Below are 18,262 nucleotides of genomic sequence, written 5' to 3'. Positions count from 1 at the left end.
CAGGCTGACTGTTCCAGGAGAGAACGCGTCCCTCACTGAGTCAGTCCAGGTTTCTCACCAGTCAGTTCACCCGGCCGCACATAATGTGCAGAGCTGGGATTTGAACCCCTGCATCCTAGTTTTAGATCCCTGAGGCAGAATATGTGGAAGAGAGGCCAGATTAAAAATAGATCTGAAAAAAAAAAAAAAAATAGATCTGGCCACGGCCCTGAAAGTTCACAAGTGAGTTCTTGCCTCTATTTTCTCAGTGTGAAACCTGAAATGCCTTTCTCACCCGAGACAGGAAAGCCAGCTTTTACAGGGCCCTAACAAGAGGCTTTCATTAATGATGAAGCTGCACATAATTTATTCTTATCAATGACTGAAGCATCAAGGTTTGTAAATGATACACTGTACTTTCAAAGAAAGGAGAGCCGACAGGAGGTTATCCCTATAATGACACCGCACCTCATGTCAGCCACACGAGCAGGGAAAGGATGGTGTGGAAGTCGGCCCTCAGTGTCCCCAGAGCCTCAGCCCCTGCTGGCTGTTTGACCTTAAGGCAGGCCAGGCTGGAGACAGCCATTCAACTTCCAGATGCTTGGCCAAGGCTTCGTTGTCCACCTCTGGCGGTTCATAAACATCGGTGCCCATGTCTCCTCAGACTTCTCTTCCATCAGCTGCCTGAGCCCTAGCCTCCTCCTGTCGCCCTGCCCTTTCCGTTCATTTCAAATCAGTATTTCAGCCCATTAAAGGCAGGCAGCTGCAGGATGCTGGGAGTGCAGACAGGGCACAGCTGCTGTCTGACTCCACTGGCAGTCGGCTGAGGAGTGAGGAGCCCGGGCTGTGTCTTGGGAACAAGAATGCCAAATAAAACGAGTTCCCTGAGACGCTGATTACAGAGGTAACTACAGAACATGGCAGCACCAGCTCGCTCTCTTGATCTCACCCTGGCCTCGAGGTTCTTCCCCTGAAGCCAAAAACAGCGGCCTCATGGGGCCTGGTCCAGGGAAGGCGGATGGAGACACTACTGGTGTGGGGAGAGCGGGTGAGGGGCAGAAGTGGGTTCGGAAAGGGGCCGCAGTTTGCTGTTCCAGGAATTCTGGACCTCACAGGTGAGTGTGAGGTCCTCAAGGGACTCACAGCGCAGTGTGGCCCTTTGTCCCTAAGAGGCAGCAGAGTGTGAGCCCAGTTGGCTAGAGGAGAGGCAGAGCCCAGGGCTTCTCCTTATATCAGATCTTTTCCAAGGCTGGTGAACCCCAGATTCCCCACTCCAAGACCCACAACATCCAGACAGTGTTCAGACCTTCTCCCAACAAGCCTGGAGGACAGCCAGGGGCGGGGTCAGCCTAGAACAAGGCTGTGGCCTGCTGACCTTTACAGGGCACAGGTGCACAGTAAAGCTGAGCACCTTGGACTTCAAGGTCAAGGCAGCGGTGTAGAGGATTCACAGCCAGAGTCACTTCCCTCCTGATGCTCTAGCAAATACGGGAAGCTGATGCAGAGTAAAGCAGGAGGTGGGTGGAAGGGCTCCTTGTGGGACTGCCTCGCCCAGGCATTGCTTCTCTGGAGAGAGCCCTTGTATAGTTTCCTGTCCCTGTCAGCTCTGTGCTCTGGGCCTACCTGCTATGTCGTCCCCTCTACTTGGTGGCCCTTGGAGGAAGGTGCTGTGCTGCGCACACGTGTGCACATGTACACACACGCACACACAATCCTCCTCCAGACCATCTCTGCCAGTCCTCTCAAGGCTGCCTCCTGCTGGCTGCAATTTGCTCTGGCCTGTGGGGCCTCCCACTCTGTGAGGCACAGCTCATGGTGAAATCAGTCTATAGGATGATAACCAAAATTAAAGTGAGGGGAAAACATGGGAAAGAGGAAGAGAAAAGGCTAGAGTAAAACAGAAGCAAGACTTGATGGTGCATGCCTGTAATCCCAGCACTTGGGAGGCTGAGGCAGGAAGATCATAGGAGGCCCTGACTAAGCAATTTATTAAGGCCCTATCTTAAAATAAAGAGTACTGGGGAAGTAGCTCTGTGTGAAGGCTGTGAGTTCATTAGAGTATCTCTGTGCAAGTTGGTAAACAGCCACTGCACTCTGAGCCCCAGAAGTTGCTCATTTAAAGTTGCTGTTTCATCCCTATAGAATGATTAGAAATAATGGTAGAGCCTATCCCTTAAATTAGTTGTGAAAATTAAATGAGATAATACACTATAATCCTTATTGCTCTAGCCAGTGCAAAATCTAGGCTCAATAAATTGAAGTAATTATTATTAGCTATGTTTTTATAAACAGTAAATTATAAGAAGAAAGTACTGCACCAGAACCGAAGTCCGTATTTTAGGGATGTCTTAGTTATTTTCATCATCACTGAGGCACAATAGCAGAACCTGCCTTTTTATTTTATTTTTTTTTTTTTTGTGGTCCTTTTGAGACAGAGTCTCCCTGTGCAGTTATTGAACTCACTTTGTAGCCCAGGCTGGCCTCAAAGTCACAGTGATCCTCCTGCCTCAGCCTCCCAAGTGCTGGGATTACAGGCATGGGCCACCATGCCCAGCTAGAATATACAATATAAAGGAGGAGTGGTTTATTTTGGGTTACAGTTTGTAGAGGTTCCAGTTCACAGTTGGCTGATGCCACAGTTGGCTGATGACAGACAGGAAGCAGAAGGAGTCAAGGAAGGAGCCAGGACAAGAGAAACCCTTCCAGCCAACATCAGGGGGCCCTCCTCTCCCATCCAGACCCCACCTAGCAACAAGTCCTAGCACATCACATCCAGTCACCCTCCAGAGCACCTGCCTGTGACCCCATCCACTTCAGGGAGTCATCATAAGTCATAGGGGGAGGGATCTAGCACAGAACATGTCACACTTCTCTCATGCAAGAGGAGGGAATAATTATTTCCATTTTTAGTCATTTTCTGCCTGTGACTTTGCAGGCTTGGTGTTTGGCACAGGACTGCTGGGATTTTTACTGATTAAATACATTGAACCTGTCATCCGTAGGAGGCCATTTGTAACTCAGTGGTTGATAATTTCACTTTGTCTCATTTCAATCCCACAGCATGACTTGCTCTCTGACCGATGACCTGACCCTTCAGAGTGACCAACTGCAGCAGGACCATGACACTGTGGGCAGGGCGCTGTCCCTGGACTCGGCCTATCAGAGGGTCTGGGAAGCCTTTGCTTCCCAGTCCAGGGCAGAAAGGGACGCCTTCCTGCAGGACACTTTCCCTGAAGGCTTTCTCTGGGGCGTCTCCACAGGGGCCTTTAGTGTGGAAGGGGGCTGGGCTGAGGCTAGCAGAGGGCCCAGCATCTGGGACCAGTATGGCCTGAATGCCACCAGCGGCCGAGCTACCCCAGAAGAGGCCAGCGACAGTTACCACAAAGCAGCCTCTGATGTTGCCCTGCTTCGTGGGCTCCGGGCCCAGGTGTACAAATTCTCCATCTCCTGGTCCCGGATCTTCCCCATGGGGCACAGGAGCAGCCCCAGCCTTCAAGGTGTCGAGTATTACAACAAGCTGATTGACGCCCTGCTGGACTCACACATCGAGCCCATGGTGACGCTGTTCCACTGGGACCTGCCTCAGGCCCTGCAGGACCTAGGCGGATGGCAGAATGAGAGTGTGGTGGATGCCTTTCTGGATTATGCAGCCTTTTGCTTCTCTTCTTTTGGGGACCGTGTGAAACTGTGGGTGACCTTCCACGAGCCGTGGGTGGTGAGCTACGCAGGCTACGGCACCGGCCAGCATGCACCAGGCATCTCTGACCCAGGAGTGGCCTCTTTTAAGGTATTTCCCAACCCTGTAGCTCCTGCTAACTGGAGGAGAAAAGACATTTGGCTGGAAGTCATTTGATCTGTCTCCTTATCCAAAAGTGTTTCCTTTTTGTTCTTTGAAGGAAATCAGAGGCATGAAAAGAAGCATGAATTGTTAATCGCCTTATTTTGTCCAGACACTGCTGGCTCTTTTAAAATAGTTGTTGTAGGCTCAGAATAGCATAATGGATGAGGGAATTGGGACTCGGAGAAGATAAATAATGTGGTCATGGTGACATCACTATTGAGTTGCCAGTTAGAAGCAGGACTTGAACCGAAGTGCCCTTGACTCTAAAAGTAAGCTTGTGGGCAGGATCTTAGCTCAGAGGTAGAGCACTTGTTTAGCCTGCAGGGGCCTGAGTTCCATCCCAGCACTGCAAAAAGGAAAGAAAAAGAAAATCTCCCTTGTGTTACCAGGATTCCAGTGGCAGGAGACAGAAAAAGCAACCTACACCAATAAAGCAAAGAGGGAATTTATCAGTTCAGGAAACTGAAAAGTCTTGGTTTTAGCATGGTTGGAGCACAGATACTGTCGGCAGACCTAGTTGTGGGTCTGTCTTGTTTCCTTTGTTGGCTTTATTCTTGGGCTACTCGGTCACCAGGCAGCAGTAGCCCAACTTTAATATTTCCAGACCAGCAGGAAAGAAAGAAAGCTCACCTCTGCTCCATTTCCAGTCAAAGCTTCCTACATCCTTGGTCTCTGGGCGGCCACATGCCCACCCCAGAGCCTTGGCTAAGTCCCAGCTGGGGACCTGGGTCTGCTCCTAAACATACTGACTGAGACGTGGACAGAGAGAGAAAGGGAGGGGTTTGCTTTCCAGATGGCAAACAGTGTTATTTCAGGAGGGATATGCATGCCGGAGGCAAATTTTTCTTTTCTAAAATGAGTCTCATTACATTCTCCAGGCTGCCTCACACTCCAAGCTCAAGTGACTCTTCTCCGTCAGCCTCTTGAGTAGCTGGCACACAAGGCACACACACCATCATGTCTGGCTTTGAGGACCTTAATATTTGTCTTCCTTAATTTCTCTTTTCTTCAGAGTCTCCCAGAAAACTCACCAGCTTTCCTTGTCAAAGTTTCTTTGGGGTAAATGTGTGGCTTTGGATCCTGTTCTGAAATTGGAGTATTCCCCGTGCCCTGTGCCAGGTGTTAAGGAGAGATGCCTGGCCACGTGCTCAGCGTGGGCCAGATGGCGTCAGATACACGTGAAATGGGAGAACCATTCAGAGTGCTCACAGGAGGCCGGGCATGGTGGCTGACACCTGTGATCCCAGCGCTCGGGTGGCCGAGGCAAGGGAATCATTGCAAATTCAAGACCAGCCTGGACTACAAAGTGACGCAAGCAGCCTGAACTGCAGAGTGAGACCCTGTCTCCAAAAGACAAAAATAAAAACCCAGAGTGCTCACAGAGAGAGCAGGCACCTGAGGGAATGAGTCACCTTTGGCACTGCAGTTGGAGGACTGCACACGGGGCAGGGGGTTCTTCCGCAAATTGAAGCCTTGACCCTTTTTCTGTCTCCAAACTGTTTCTTCTCAGGCTTTTGTTGTGGCTCCTGAGATATAAGTGTTTCTACAGAGACTGATGGGTCAAACAGTGTTTCATATTTCTGTAAGACTTGTGTGGAAAGTCCCCTCCTCTCACTGTCCTCCTTTTTCGTTTTGGTTTTGATTTTGGTGTTACTGGGGGTTGAACATAGAGCTGTTGAGTCACATCTTCAGATCCACAGCCGGATTTTGTTTGTTTTGAGACAAGTTGCTGTATTGCTCAGGTTGGCCTTGAATGTGCAGTCCTCCTGCCTCGGTCTCCCAGAGTGTTGGGATTTTTTTTTTCTGCAGTGCTGGGGATCAGACTCCTGTGCTAGGCAAGTATTGTACCTCTGGTCTCTAATCCGTAGCTCCTTAAGTTCTTTCTTTTGTTTACTTGTTAACATAATAACATCATAACTTAGACTACTATAACAAGACACAAGTGCTGATGAAAATTATGATGTATTTAAATGTTTAAAAAATTTTACAGTAGAAGACACATTACCATTGATCCACCTCAAAATCCTCCCCCCTGCTTCAAACACTCTTATCCCACCCTTCTTGCCACTTCCTGAAGTATTTCTGGAAGTCCTGTTTCATAAGGTCTTTCCAAGGCATGATCAAAATTATGGTAAATATTGCTGCTGAGAGCCATCCCACAGAAAGGCAGGTTTTTCAAAACATTATGCTGACTATGTTTTCAGGAATGTCGTTACAATTCATAAAAACATTATGGTGTGTATTTACCCACCTTATTCACCAAATCGTGCACTCTCCAACTTGTAGCTTTCCTCAATGTCATTGAAAAGTAAATGTTTTGGGGCTGGGGATTTAGCTCAGCGGCATAAGCACCTGCCTTGCAAGCAGGCGGTCGTGAGTTCAATCCCCGGTACCGATACAAATGAAAAAGACAAAAAAAAAGAACAGTAAATGTTTTGAGTATATCCAGGACATTGAGGTAGCCATGACAACACAACTAAAGACAGGACAGAAGACTTCCAGAACTGCTTTGTAAAGTAGAAAAATCAATGGGATAAGTGTGCTTGAAGTGAGGGGAGGTTGGTTTTTGTTTTGTTTGTTTTTGTTTTTGTCTTTTTGAGGCAGTATTTCACTATGTGGTTCAGGCTGGCCTTGATCTCACTTTGTAGCCCAGGCTGGTCTCCAGTTTGCAAGGATCCGCCTGCCTCAGCCTTCCAAGTGCTGGAATTACAGGAGTGCGCCACCACACCTGGCACTAAGGGAAGTATTTTGAGGAGGATTAGTGACAATGTATGTGTCTTTTACTGTAATAAACTTTTTAAAAATTTGAACATGCACCATATTTTTCAGTCACACCTTATAAAATAGACTGTAGGCTTAAACACTTTTTCCCTCACAGCTCTGTAGGATAGTAAATCGAAGATTAAGTTACCAGGATGATCAGATTCTGGGAAAGTCTGTCTGTTCTACAGACAAACTTGTTACAGCATCCTCAGTTGGTGGACAGACAGAAACAGAGGACAGCGGAGAGCGCCCTCTGGTGGTGGGGTTTTATAAGGATACTAATCTCATCAACAGGGCCCCACCTTCCTGACCTCACCTAAAGCTAACCTCCCAGAGGCCTCATCTCCAAATACCATTGCAATGGGGCTTAGAGCTTCAACATAAGTTTTAGGGAAATACAATTCAGTCTATAGCAGCCTTCTTGCATTTATGGTACTGTCATCGTGTACCTCAGTTTAGTGCTCATTGTTTACTTGGTTCATTGTTTATTAGCACTTTTTCTCTTTTTTTTTTTTTTTTTAGCTTAGTGCATGGTGAAGCACTTTTTCATATTACTACACAGCCACATGATGATCTTCACTTCCTTTCTGTTTTTGGTTTTTTCAGACAAGGTCTTGCTATGTAGTCCAGACTGGACTCGAACTCACTAAGTAGCCCAGGCTGGCCTTGAATTCACAATCATCCCCCTGCCTCAGCCTCCGGAGTTCTAGATTACAGGCATGCACCACTACTCCCACTTTGTTTCTAAGGGCTATTTATTAGTTCACCAAGCACCTTGCCTCCCACAGACTAGTTCAGAAGGGAAGGGTTGCTATCTTTTTAAAAAGAGCCCAGTTTAGGACTAACATGCAGGACTCGAAGAAAGCCCAAAGTTTTACCTTCAAGCAAATTTTGACGAAATTCCTCAACAGTAAATGTCATTCTTTTTACATGATATGAAGGAAAGGAGCTAAGATCTAATAGATTTTTTTTTTTTTTTTTTTTTTTTTTTTGTCTTTTTCGGTACCTGGGATCGAACTCACGACTGCCTGCTTGCAAGGCAGGCGCTTATGCCTGCTGAGCTAAATCCCCAGCCCCTGGCACTAAGATCTAAATCCAGCTCCATTCTGCATTCCATGCTTTTGTTCAGTGCTTTATATACATTAAGTCCACTCCTCCCAGGTACATCCATAATTACCTGCCTCTTTGAGACTGGGAAGCTGAAGCTGAGGGGGGAGACTGTCCAGGATCACAGAGGAACTTAGGGTTGGAGGCAGGATAGCTAAGGAGGCTTCTCACACTCCAAACTCATCCTCGTTATCCCTGTCTTCCAATAATGCTTCACCAGGAAGCTGAGAACTTTCTTATGTACTTGGGTTAAGTCTACAAAGTTTTTTTCTAGATTTAAGTAGAAAAGACAAGTATTGTAAGCTTTTTTTTTAAAAAAAAAAGGTGTTATCTCCTTTGTGCATTAAAATAATAGCCTCTGCCTTGAACTAATTTTTTTTTTGTCTTTTTTCATTTTTATCAGTACCGGGGATCGAACTCATGACCGCCTGCTTGCAAGACAGGTGCTTATGCTGCTGAGCTAAATCCACAGCCCCTTGAACTAATTTTTCAATAAGCACTTATTGAGTACAGAGGCAAAAAGAGGCTTGTGGGTAGCAGTGCAGGCCTAGAGTTAAACTATTTTGGGTTTAAATTTTCATATTGTAGCTATAGCCATGTAGAGTTATTACACATATATGGACCTTTTCCCCTCATTTATAAAGAGCTAATGCTGGGTGTGGTGGTGCACACCTGTAATTCTAGCAGTCAGGAGGCTGAGGCAGGAGGATTCCCACAAATTCTCGGTCAGTCTGGTCTACAAAGTGAGTTCAAGGCCAGCCTGAACTACATAGTGAAACTCTGTCTCAAAAAGACCAAAATAGAAGAAAGAAAACAGAATAATTGTACTTGTCAATGAAGTTGTAAGGATTACATAACAATTTAATTGAGCTGCAAGTCCTCAACACATATGAGTTGTTAACGTGTTGTCAATACTGTTATTGTTGATGTTGAATTATTAATCTGTTATCTTTATCTATTCTTGTTCTGTTTGTACCTGGGATTGAATATGGACAAGGCACTTCCTCAGACTTTCTATTTTTCATTTTGGGACAAGCTCAAAAAGTCACTAAATTGCCTGTGTTGGGCTTGGACTTGCAATCCTCCTGCCTCAGCTTCTCACAGTGCTGGAATTACCAGCGAGCACCACAGCACCTAGCACTCCTTAACAGTGATGTTGGTAATTCTCAGCATTATGCATGTCGACCTGCTGACATCCCTGCTAACATCTTGACACATTGTTTTGTACTCACTGGCTTGTTATTGACTCGTGGCATTGGTGTAAGTGTGGAATTGTTCCTGGCTGTGTTGAAATTAGCGTTGGTGTTGTCATGTTGTGACTCACTGATGTCCTTGTTGTCGGCCACTTGATACTGTTGGTGTTGACACTGCTGTGACTGGTTGGGGTTGGGACCTTGTTAGTACTAAGCTTGAAACCTTGGTGTTAAGCCGTCTGTTTCCGTCCCCAGGTGGCTCACTCGATCCTCAAGGCCCACGCCAGAGCCTGGCACCTCTACAACAGTCGCCATCGGCCCCGGCAGCAGGGCCGCGTGGGCCTGGTGCTCAACTCGGACTGGGCGGAGCCTCTGTCCCCACTGCAGCCCGCGGACCTGGCCGCCTCCGAGCGCTTCCTGCACTTCATGCTGGGCTGGTTCGCGCACCCCATCTTTGTGGACGGAGACTACCCCCCTGCCATGAAGGCCCGGATCCGGCAGCTGAACGGCCGCTGCCCGGGCTCCGTGGCGCAGCTCCCGGAGTTCACCGAGGCCGAGAAGCGGCTCCTGCAGGGCTCCGCAGACTTCCTGGGTCTGTCCCACTACACCTCCCGCCTGGTGGGGAAGAGCCCGCAGGACTCCTGCGCCGCCAGCTATGAGAACATAGGCGGCTTCTCCCAGCACGTGGACCCGGCCTGGCCCCGGACCGCGTCTCCTTGGATCCGCGTGGCGCCCTGGGGTATCCGAAGGCTGCTGCGGTTTGCATCCGTAGAGTACACCAGGGGGAAAGTCCCCATCTACCTGGCTGGGAGTGGGGTGCCCACAGCGGAAGGAGACAGTCTCTTTGATGACACCGCCAGAGTGAGCTACTTCAACAGGACCATCAACGAGGTGCTGAAAGGTGAGGATGTGGCCGTGCTGTGACAGGAGGGGGGACACTGCAGGTCCTCGGCTTAGTGGGACAGAGACGACTCCCAGGGGGGGAAAAACCACAGGAGCAGCACTGGCAGGCCATCCTTCTCGCAGGCCTCCTCCTGTTCTTTTTTTCTGGGCTCTTCTTCCTGACCACATCTTCTCCTGTGTCCTGCCCATCTGAGTCCTAACCAGTCAGCCAGACTTACCTTTGAATATGTTTAAGTAAAAACAGTTACTGAGGCCTGGGGGCATGGCTCAGTGGAAGAGCATTTGCCTCGCATGTGCAAGGCCCCAGCACTAAAACTATGTTAGTATACAAAAAAGCGTGTGTGCATGCATGTGTGTGTGTGTATAGAGAACTTTAGTTGTAAAGAGGGTGCAGTGCCTATTAATGTGCTAGACATCGTGAAACATGAGAGGTACAATACTGAACACCTTCAATCTAAGGGGGGACAGAGACAGAAACACAGCATGAAAAGGGATCCCTTAAGTCTCCTCTCACTGCCCCAGCCCAGCTCACTTCTGTGTCCTTTACCTGTCAGAAACATCTACATTCCATGTCATTCACCATGAGCCAGTTGACCCAATCTTTGTTTTTTGGTATCAGAAGCCAAACTCAGGACCTTGCACTTGCCAGGTAGGCGCTGTGCTGCTGAGCTATATCCCCAGCTACAGGCTCAGTCTTACTAATGTACATTTCATAATATCTTTTTATTCCAAGTGGAAAAAGAATAGCAAATAGGTTTTTGTCCCAGTCCTAGTCAACTGATAGCAAGTAGTGAGCTGTCTGCATAGAGGGCCATGTTGAGGTTTCAAGGTTTTATCTGAATTCTGAGAGAAAGGTGATGAATGATACCTACCTGTCCTGGGCACCTCCCCAGTTCGTGAAGCCAGACACCCTTACTGTACTTACATTTGGGCTTTTCTCAGCATTTATTATAATTCCTAACGACCCTGGCATTCCTTCATCTCAGGTGACCTTTGAAATAGCCTCATGAAGTAAGGAGTAGATAATATCCTCACAGGACGACTGCAGAAGGTCTTTGTAGTTCCACACAAAATAGGTGCCTATAAATGAGCGATTTTATCTACCTCCTTCTTAGATGGGTGGGAGGTTGGTGCCATGGATTGAACCCAGGGTCTTGACACTGAGCTATATCCTCTGCCCTTTGTTTTATATATATATTTATATATTATTGATTGATTGATTAGCTCCTTATATACTGCTAAATTGCTCAAATTTGCCTTTCTCCTGACTCGGCCACTCAGAGCATGGGCATCCCAGGTGTGTGCCATCACGTTCCTACGGTCAGTCCGTTCGTTGGGAAGTTACACAGTCTGATAAAAATAGGCCTTAATCCTTTGCCCATGCCATGGGTTTCTACTTTGACTCTGTTGGTTGACTCATTAGGTTGTTGTGTGACAAGTTAGAGGTAAGGGGCGTAGACTTCCTGAGGCTGCTTAACAAATTATCCAGACTTGCAACTTAAAACAACAGCAATTTATTGCTTCACAGTTGTAGAGGTTAGAAATCCACAAGCAAGGTGTTGGTAGTGTTACTTTCTCTACAAAGGCTGTAAATGGGGAGACTCTCTTGCCCCCTCTCAATTCTGGTGGCTCCTTGCATTCCTTGGCTTGTGACTACATCATCTCTGCCCCCATCTTCACATGGCCTTTCCTCTTACAAGGACATCTGTCGACTGGGCTTGGCGACCCAGGCCTATGCCTCCAGCACCCTAGGGTACTGAAACAGGAAGATCACAAGTTCAACTTAGTATGCGCAACTTAGTCTCAAAATTTTAAAAATAATAATTTTAAGAGACTTAATGGATTGATTTCCATCCTCCATGTCCCCTGTCCCCCTATGTTTTATTCATAATAAAATGAAGCTCGATATAAAGACCCTGGGCTAAAGCCCTGTGACCACCACAAAAAAATGGACACTTTTCATTACATTTATAGTTCATCTGGTTAATCCACAGTGGTCTTATTTTGAGATTATTAGTTTAGTGACAGTTGCCCACCCCTTGTGGTGGGGAATGGAACCAGGGCCTTGCACGTGCTGGGCAAGTGCTCTACCAACATGCACTTTCAAGGTTACATTCACAGATACCTCGGATTTGACGGCTCTTCTGTGAGGTCACCATTCAACCTACTGTACATTCTTAAGTATTTGTTTTTTAATATGGAGTATATCCTCGTTTTAATACTACTGAAAGCAAAATACATTTAAATGATTAAGTGATTTATGCATTCTATACCAACTAAAGGATCCTACTACAAGAAGGTGGAGTGTGTTCTATTCATTTCTTGCTGGGTGGGTAGTTGGGACACATTTCCAATCCCAGCTGTTTGTCTGAGGTGGGAGAACTGAAAGCTCAAAGCCAGCCTCGCCATCTTGGTGAGACTGGCTCAAACGCATGAAAGAGAGGAGTGGTAAGGGTGTAGCTCAGGGCTCCCTGGGCTCAGTGGTTAGTACTGAAAAAAAATTAGAGATGCTTTTTGGGGTTGAGATTTAAGATTTATGGCCACAGAAGTAGCCTGATGTTTTGGAAAGGTGTTGTACATTTCCATTTATTCATTCTAGGGAAGAAAAGGGTTGAATTTTGAAGAAAATGAAGTCACCTCCAAAACTTTCATATCAAAGGAAAACTTTCTTTAAAATATCAACATCAGTAAGACAGACTTTATGTATAATTTTTCAATAAAAATAACTTTGTTTTAAAATATATAATCTCAGCTGGGTGCAGTGGCACATACCTGTAGTTCTAGCTACTTGGGAGGCAGAGGGAGGAGGATGACTCCGGGCCAGCCTGGAGACTTGGTGAGTACATGTCTCAAAATTTAAGAGGACCAGGGACATCACTCAGTGCAAGGCCTTGGGTTCAATTTCCAGTACTGGAAAAAAAGCTGTGTTTGTTTTCCTGCACAGCTATCAAGGAGGACTCCGTGGATGTTCGTTCTTACATTGCTCGGTCTCTCATTGATGGCTTCGAAGGCCCCTCTGGTTACAGCCAGAGATTTGGGCTTCATCATGTCAACTTCAATGACAGCAGCAAGCCAAGGACTCCCAGGAAATCTGCTTACTTTTTTACCAGCATCATTGAAAAGAATGGTTTCCTCCCTAAGGGAGAAAAAAGATCTCCACCATCTAAGATGGCAAACTTCCCCTCCAAAATCCGAAACTTGGATTTTCCATCTGAGGTGCCCTCCAAGGCTAAAATAGTTTGGGAGAAGTTCTCCAACCAACCCAGGTTTGAGAGGGACCTGTTCTACCATGGCACCTTCCGGAACGACTTCCTGTGGGGCGCGTCCTCGTCAGCCTATCAAGTCGAAGGGGCTTGGGACGCAGATGGCAAAGGCCCCAGCATTTGGGATAGCTTTACACACACACCCGGGAACGAAGTGAAAGACAACGCCACCGGAGACATAGCCTGTGACAGCTACCACCACCTGGCAGCGGATCTGAATATGCTGCGCGCTTTGAAGGTGAAGGCCTATCACTTCTCCATATCCTGGCCTCGGATCTTCCCCGACGGGACCAGCAGTTCCATCAACAGAGCCGGTGTTGAATATTACAACAGTCTGATTGACGGCTTGGTGGCCAGCAGCATCTCTCCCATGGTGACACTGTTTCACTGGGACCTGCCCCAGGCTCTCCAGGATATTGGAGGCTGGGAAAATCCTTCCGTGACCGAGCTGTTTGACAGCTATGCAGACTTCTGCTTCCAGACCTTTGGTGACAGGGTCAAGTTCTGGATGACTTTTAACGAGCCGGCACGCCAGGCGTGGCTTGGCTACGGCTCGGGGACCTTCCCCCCCAGCGTGAGGGACGAAGGCTGGGGCCCGTACAAGATCGCTCACGCCATCATCAAAGCCCACGCCAGGGTCTACCACACCTACGACGAGAAGTACCGGCGGCAGCAGCAGGGCGTCGTCTCGCTGAACCTCCACACACCCTGGGCCGAGCCCCGGGATCCAGGGCTCCCCAGAGACGTGCAAGCGGCTGACCGACTGCTGCAGTTCACCCTGGGCTGGTTCGCCCACCCCATCTTCCGGAACGGAGACTACCCCGATGCCCTGAAGTGGACGGTGGGCAACAGGAGCGAGCTGCAGCGCCTGGCCACCTCCCGCCTGCCGAGTTTCACCGAGGCGGAGAAGCGGTTCATCCGCGGCACGGCCGATGTCTTCTGCCTCGGCAGCCACTCGGCCAGGCTCGTGCGGCACGCGACGCCGGCGCTGACGCCGCCCGCCTACCAGAGTGACCCGGAGCTGACCGCGGAGGAGGACCCCGCGTGGGTGGCCACGGCACTGCACAGAGCCGCGCCCTGGGGCATGCGGAGACTGCTGACCTGGGTCAAGGAGGAGTACGGCGACGTCCCCATCTACATCACCGCGAACGGCGTGGGGCTGACCAGCGCGGAGGTGGAAGACACGGACAGGATATTTTACCACAAAACCTACATCAATGAAGCTTTGAAAGGTGTGTGTTCCCCTTGCAGAATCTTCCAGCGTCCCATATGGCAGAGGCCTGAAATTGTTCTTTAGGCTGCCTTACAATCTCTTTTATGCCCTAACTCGGTAATTCTTTACCTATTTGGGTTTATATATAGCACATCAAGAAGCTAAAAATATTGTTTTTCTCAAAATGTAAGAATGTATGTTCATGAATCCCCAAAGAAATATTTCCACAGGTCATTTATTCAATGTTGAGCAACTACTATGTGACAAGTTCTGTTCTAGTTCCTAGGAATGCTGCAAAGAACGAAACATACATTTCTGCCCTTATGGGACTTATATTCTGGTGGGTTCTGTGCACTCTGGAATAAGAAACTCGTCTTCAGATTCACACTGTTGTGCTTAACTGATCTAGTAGACTCAGGCTCTTGAACTTGAGGCATAGCTCTTTACCTTAACAAAAGAATTTGATTTCGAAAAGATCGAATACTAGTACTTTGTATATGTCATCAGAGCCAGCCAAAAGTAAGATCAGCAAGGTGATGGATTGTCTCTCAAGCACCTTACTCTGTGAATAAGTTGACGGTTTGGGGCTGTTGCCTTGACTGAGCAGCTGGCTTCTTGTAGCTCTTGCCTTCTGGGGTAAAGCTCTCTCTTCTGCTCCCTTTGGGATTTCCCCAGCCTACAGGCTCGATGGTGTAGATGTTCGAGGATATTCCGCTTGGTCTCTGATGGACAGCTTTGAGTGGCTGCTTGGTTACACAGTCAAGTTTGGTCTGTACCATGTGGACTTTGAGGATGTGAACAGGCCTCGCACAGCAAGAGCCTCGGCCAGCTACTATACAGAGGTCATTACCAACAATGGCATGCCGCTGCCCAAGGAGGATGAGTTCCTGTACGGAGAGTTCCCCAAGGGCTTCTCCTGGAGTGCAGCTACTGCGGCCTATCAGGTAAGAGCCATTCACCACCATTTTCTCATAACTGCCTGCCCGCCTACTGTGTGCCAGCTTTGAGCTTGGTGCTGGGGAGTACAAGTATGTGAGCAGGGGATTCTGGTGGACCACAGGGAGCCAGGCATGTGCACTGGATTCAGGCGACTCTCCATCTGGACATTCCCGCTGCTTCACCACCTCGATCTGGCAGAACAGTGGAATCAGGTGTCTGCAGATGCAGTGCGGGTAGCGTGGGCAGAAAGACTTGGGCAGAGGCATCAGCTGTCCAGTGTCTCTGCTGGATGCATTCACTCCTCACCCAGTCCTTCCAAGCAGGCAGTGCACAGACATTTGTTAACTAAGAGTCACTCAGATAGGGCACCTGTAATCCCAGCACTCTGGGAGGCCAAGACAAAAGGGTCATACGTTCAAAGTCAGCCTGGAAAATTTAGTGGCCGAACACCTATCTGCAAATAAAAAATGAACTATAGGTGTAGCTCAGTGCAAATACTGAGTTCAGTCCTTAGCACTGAAAAAAAAAAAAGTTAATTAGCAATTAAACTGTTGGAAAATTAGAAAAACTATTCATGTGTCCTGGCCAGCAGACTCAAGAAAATCCCAAATGTTGGTCTTTCCTGCTGCTCTGGCTAACACCTAACATCAAAGACTCCTATGAGGCAAATGGCAAGATTTCAAAGGCTGGATCTTGTTACATGTCAGGCAAACTGAGCCTGCTGTAGTAGGATTTCTTTTTTGTCTTTTTTGAGACGGGATCTCACTATGCAGTTCAGGCTGGCCTTGAGCTCACTTTGTAGCCCAGGCTGGTCTTGAACTCGAAACAATCCTCCCACCTCAGCTTCCTGAGTGCTGGGATTACAGGCATGAGCCACCACGCCCGGCTTTGTAGTAGGATTTCTTAATCAGGGCCTGATTGACATTGTGGATGGATAAGTCCTTGTCGTATGCACTACGGGATGTTTATTAGCATCTGTGGCTTCTACCCACTGGATGCCAGTCTGTAATTACTCTCCATGGCGATAGTCAGAAACGTCTGCAGACATTGCCAGCTGTTCCTCTGGGAAGAATGGTGTGAGAACCCGTGTGAGAACCCGTGTGAGAACCATTGCTCCAGAGATTTACAGCTGACCATTGGAAGGATTAGGATTTCTTCTAGGCCTTGTTTTTTTTTTTTTTTTTTTCAAACTAGGAATCAAATTCAGGACCTTGTGCTTGCCAGGGAGGCACTTTGCCACTGAGCTATATCCCTGGCCTGTAGGCCTTGTTGAATTCATAAAACCCTCGCCACACAAGGGCAAGTAGGGTCTTGAGAATATTTTAGTCAACTCACACCATGAATTTTTCCATTCAGTCAGGCATATAATCCTCACCACCTAATTGTCCTCATTAGCAAAGTGTGGGCCATGAACTAAGAATGGAACAGCCAGGTGTAGTGGCATACATCTGTAATCCTAGCTACTCAGGAGGCTGAAGCAGGAGGATTTCAAGTTCAAGGCCAGTCAGGCAACTTAGCAAGACTCTGTCTCCAAAAAAAAAAAAAAAAAAAGGCTGGGGATGCAGTTTACTGATGCTGCACCCCTGAGTTGGGTCCCTAGAACCCCAAGAGAAAAAAAGACAAAAGTGGAGTATGTTCCTGCGTTTGAGTTGCTGAGACAGGATTGGAAGTTTAAGGCCAGCCTGGGATACATAGCAGGACTGTCTTGAAAACAGAACAAAAGACCAAGATGAGAAGTGCTTAGTGTGGGGTCCCTAACTAGAATGATTGCTGACCCCTTTGGAACAATGGGAGTGCCTGCCTTTCTCCAATGAGCCCCAGCTTGCTTTAGTGGTGAATGGCAATTAGAAACCATCATCTCCGGACATGAGATGAGGTGTACCCTGCTTCCAGGGCATTACTACTGTACTTCTAGGCCCTTTGGGTGGACAGAGCTAGGAAATATGTGTAGATACACATTTACATATATTTTTACATCTATCCATCTCATTGTATATATGAAGCCATGAGTTCACACTTCTGATACCAATTCAGTTTCATAGGATTGATGCCAACCTTCTCATTTTCCATATTTTTGGTGGTTTTTTTTTTGAGACACGGTCTTTCATGTATTTCAGGCTGGCCTTGAACTTATGGTGATCCTCCTGCCTCAGCCTCCCAAGTGCTGGGATTATGTGCCACCACGCTTGGCTCCATTTTCCCTATTTGTATCTCCTTTTTCCAGTAGTGGTGAGAATTTAGCTTCTAATTTCTTCAATATAGTCTATTTATTCAACTTTCCTGCCTGACCTAATCACTTTACACAGACAGCTCATTTGGTGGGTGATCCTGCTGGTGCTGGACCCTGCCCCTCTCACTGCCAAGCCTGGACATGTGTTCTTGATGAAAATGCTGATGCTAGCTGAGATGTGTGCAGTCTCATGTCATTCCATTTTTTAAAAATATTTTTGCTGGTATGTGTGTGCAGTACGTAGCGACTGCACTCATTGCAGGCAGCTGGTACCTGCACGTAACACATCTTACTGCTGTGTTCATCCTTTCCCTTCTCTCCCTCCCCTCAGTCCATATTTACCCAAGTGTGTGAAATTACAGAAACTGTACCTATGGGACTACCAAAATGTGCAGGTAAGTTTTTCCAGTGGCTGTGGTCATTTTATTGCAGAATAGGTGGGAGGAGAGGAGGGGTAAACAGAAACAGTGACATGTCCTGACTAGAAATTTTGCCTCCATACCTAGTGTCCTTACGGTTTGGCTGTGGCTAGGGATGGCAGCAGGTGTGACATTTTTCAGATCTTTAGTGAGCACTGTTAACTACCAGGGCAAAGCGAAGGACTCGTCGACCTCCAGGTTTGTGGTGCAATTGGTAGTGCTCAGCAGCTAACACGGTTGATGGTGCCACAAGGAACAGAGTGGGCAGAAAGCGGGGGTGGGGGGGTTTCAGGAACTCGAGGGGGCCAGAGGAGACTCCCAGAGGAGGAGCTGCTAAGAAAAGCCCCGCCCTGGGCTGTGCTCTCTGCTGGAAAGGGATTTGGGTTTGACAGAATGACTGCATTAGGCCATG

The 18,262-nt window shown here is 47.8% G+C and overlaps 1 protein-coding gene across 1 annotated transcript in view; it reads left to right on the top strand.

The window, feature by feature from the left end:
• The window catches only part of Lct (lactase), a 47,112-nt gene that overhangs the window by 17,824 nt on the left and 11,026 nt on the right, over positions 1-18,262 (top strand). The window contains exons 6-9 of the mRNA XM_003478721.3: positions 3,040-3,766; positions 9,139-9,784; positions 12,731-14,281; positions 14,938-15,206. Coding sequence (XP_003478769.2) covers positions 3,040-3,766; positions 9,139-9,784; positions 12,731-14,281; positions 14,938-15,206 — 3,193 coding nt within the window. The remainder of the gene's footprint in view (positions 1-3,039; positions 3,767-9,138; positions 9,785-12,730; positions 14,282-14,937; positions 15,207-18,262) is intronic.

Source organism: Cavia porcellus, unplaced genomic scaffold (assembly GCF_034190915.1).
Source record: "Cavia porcellus strain 051 isolate PalLab524CR breed Dunkin Hartley unplaced genomic scaffold, mCavPor4.1 scaffold_12, whole genome shotgun sequence".
In the NCBI taxonomy this organism is placed as follows: Eukaryota; Metazoa; Chordata; class Mammalia; order Rodentia; family Caviidae; genus Cavia; species Cavia porcellus.
The sequence above is the reverse complement of the archived record's forward strand: the minus strand, read 5'-3'. Positions and strand labels throughout refer to the sequence as shown.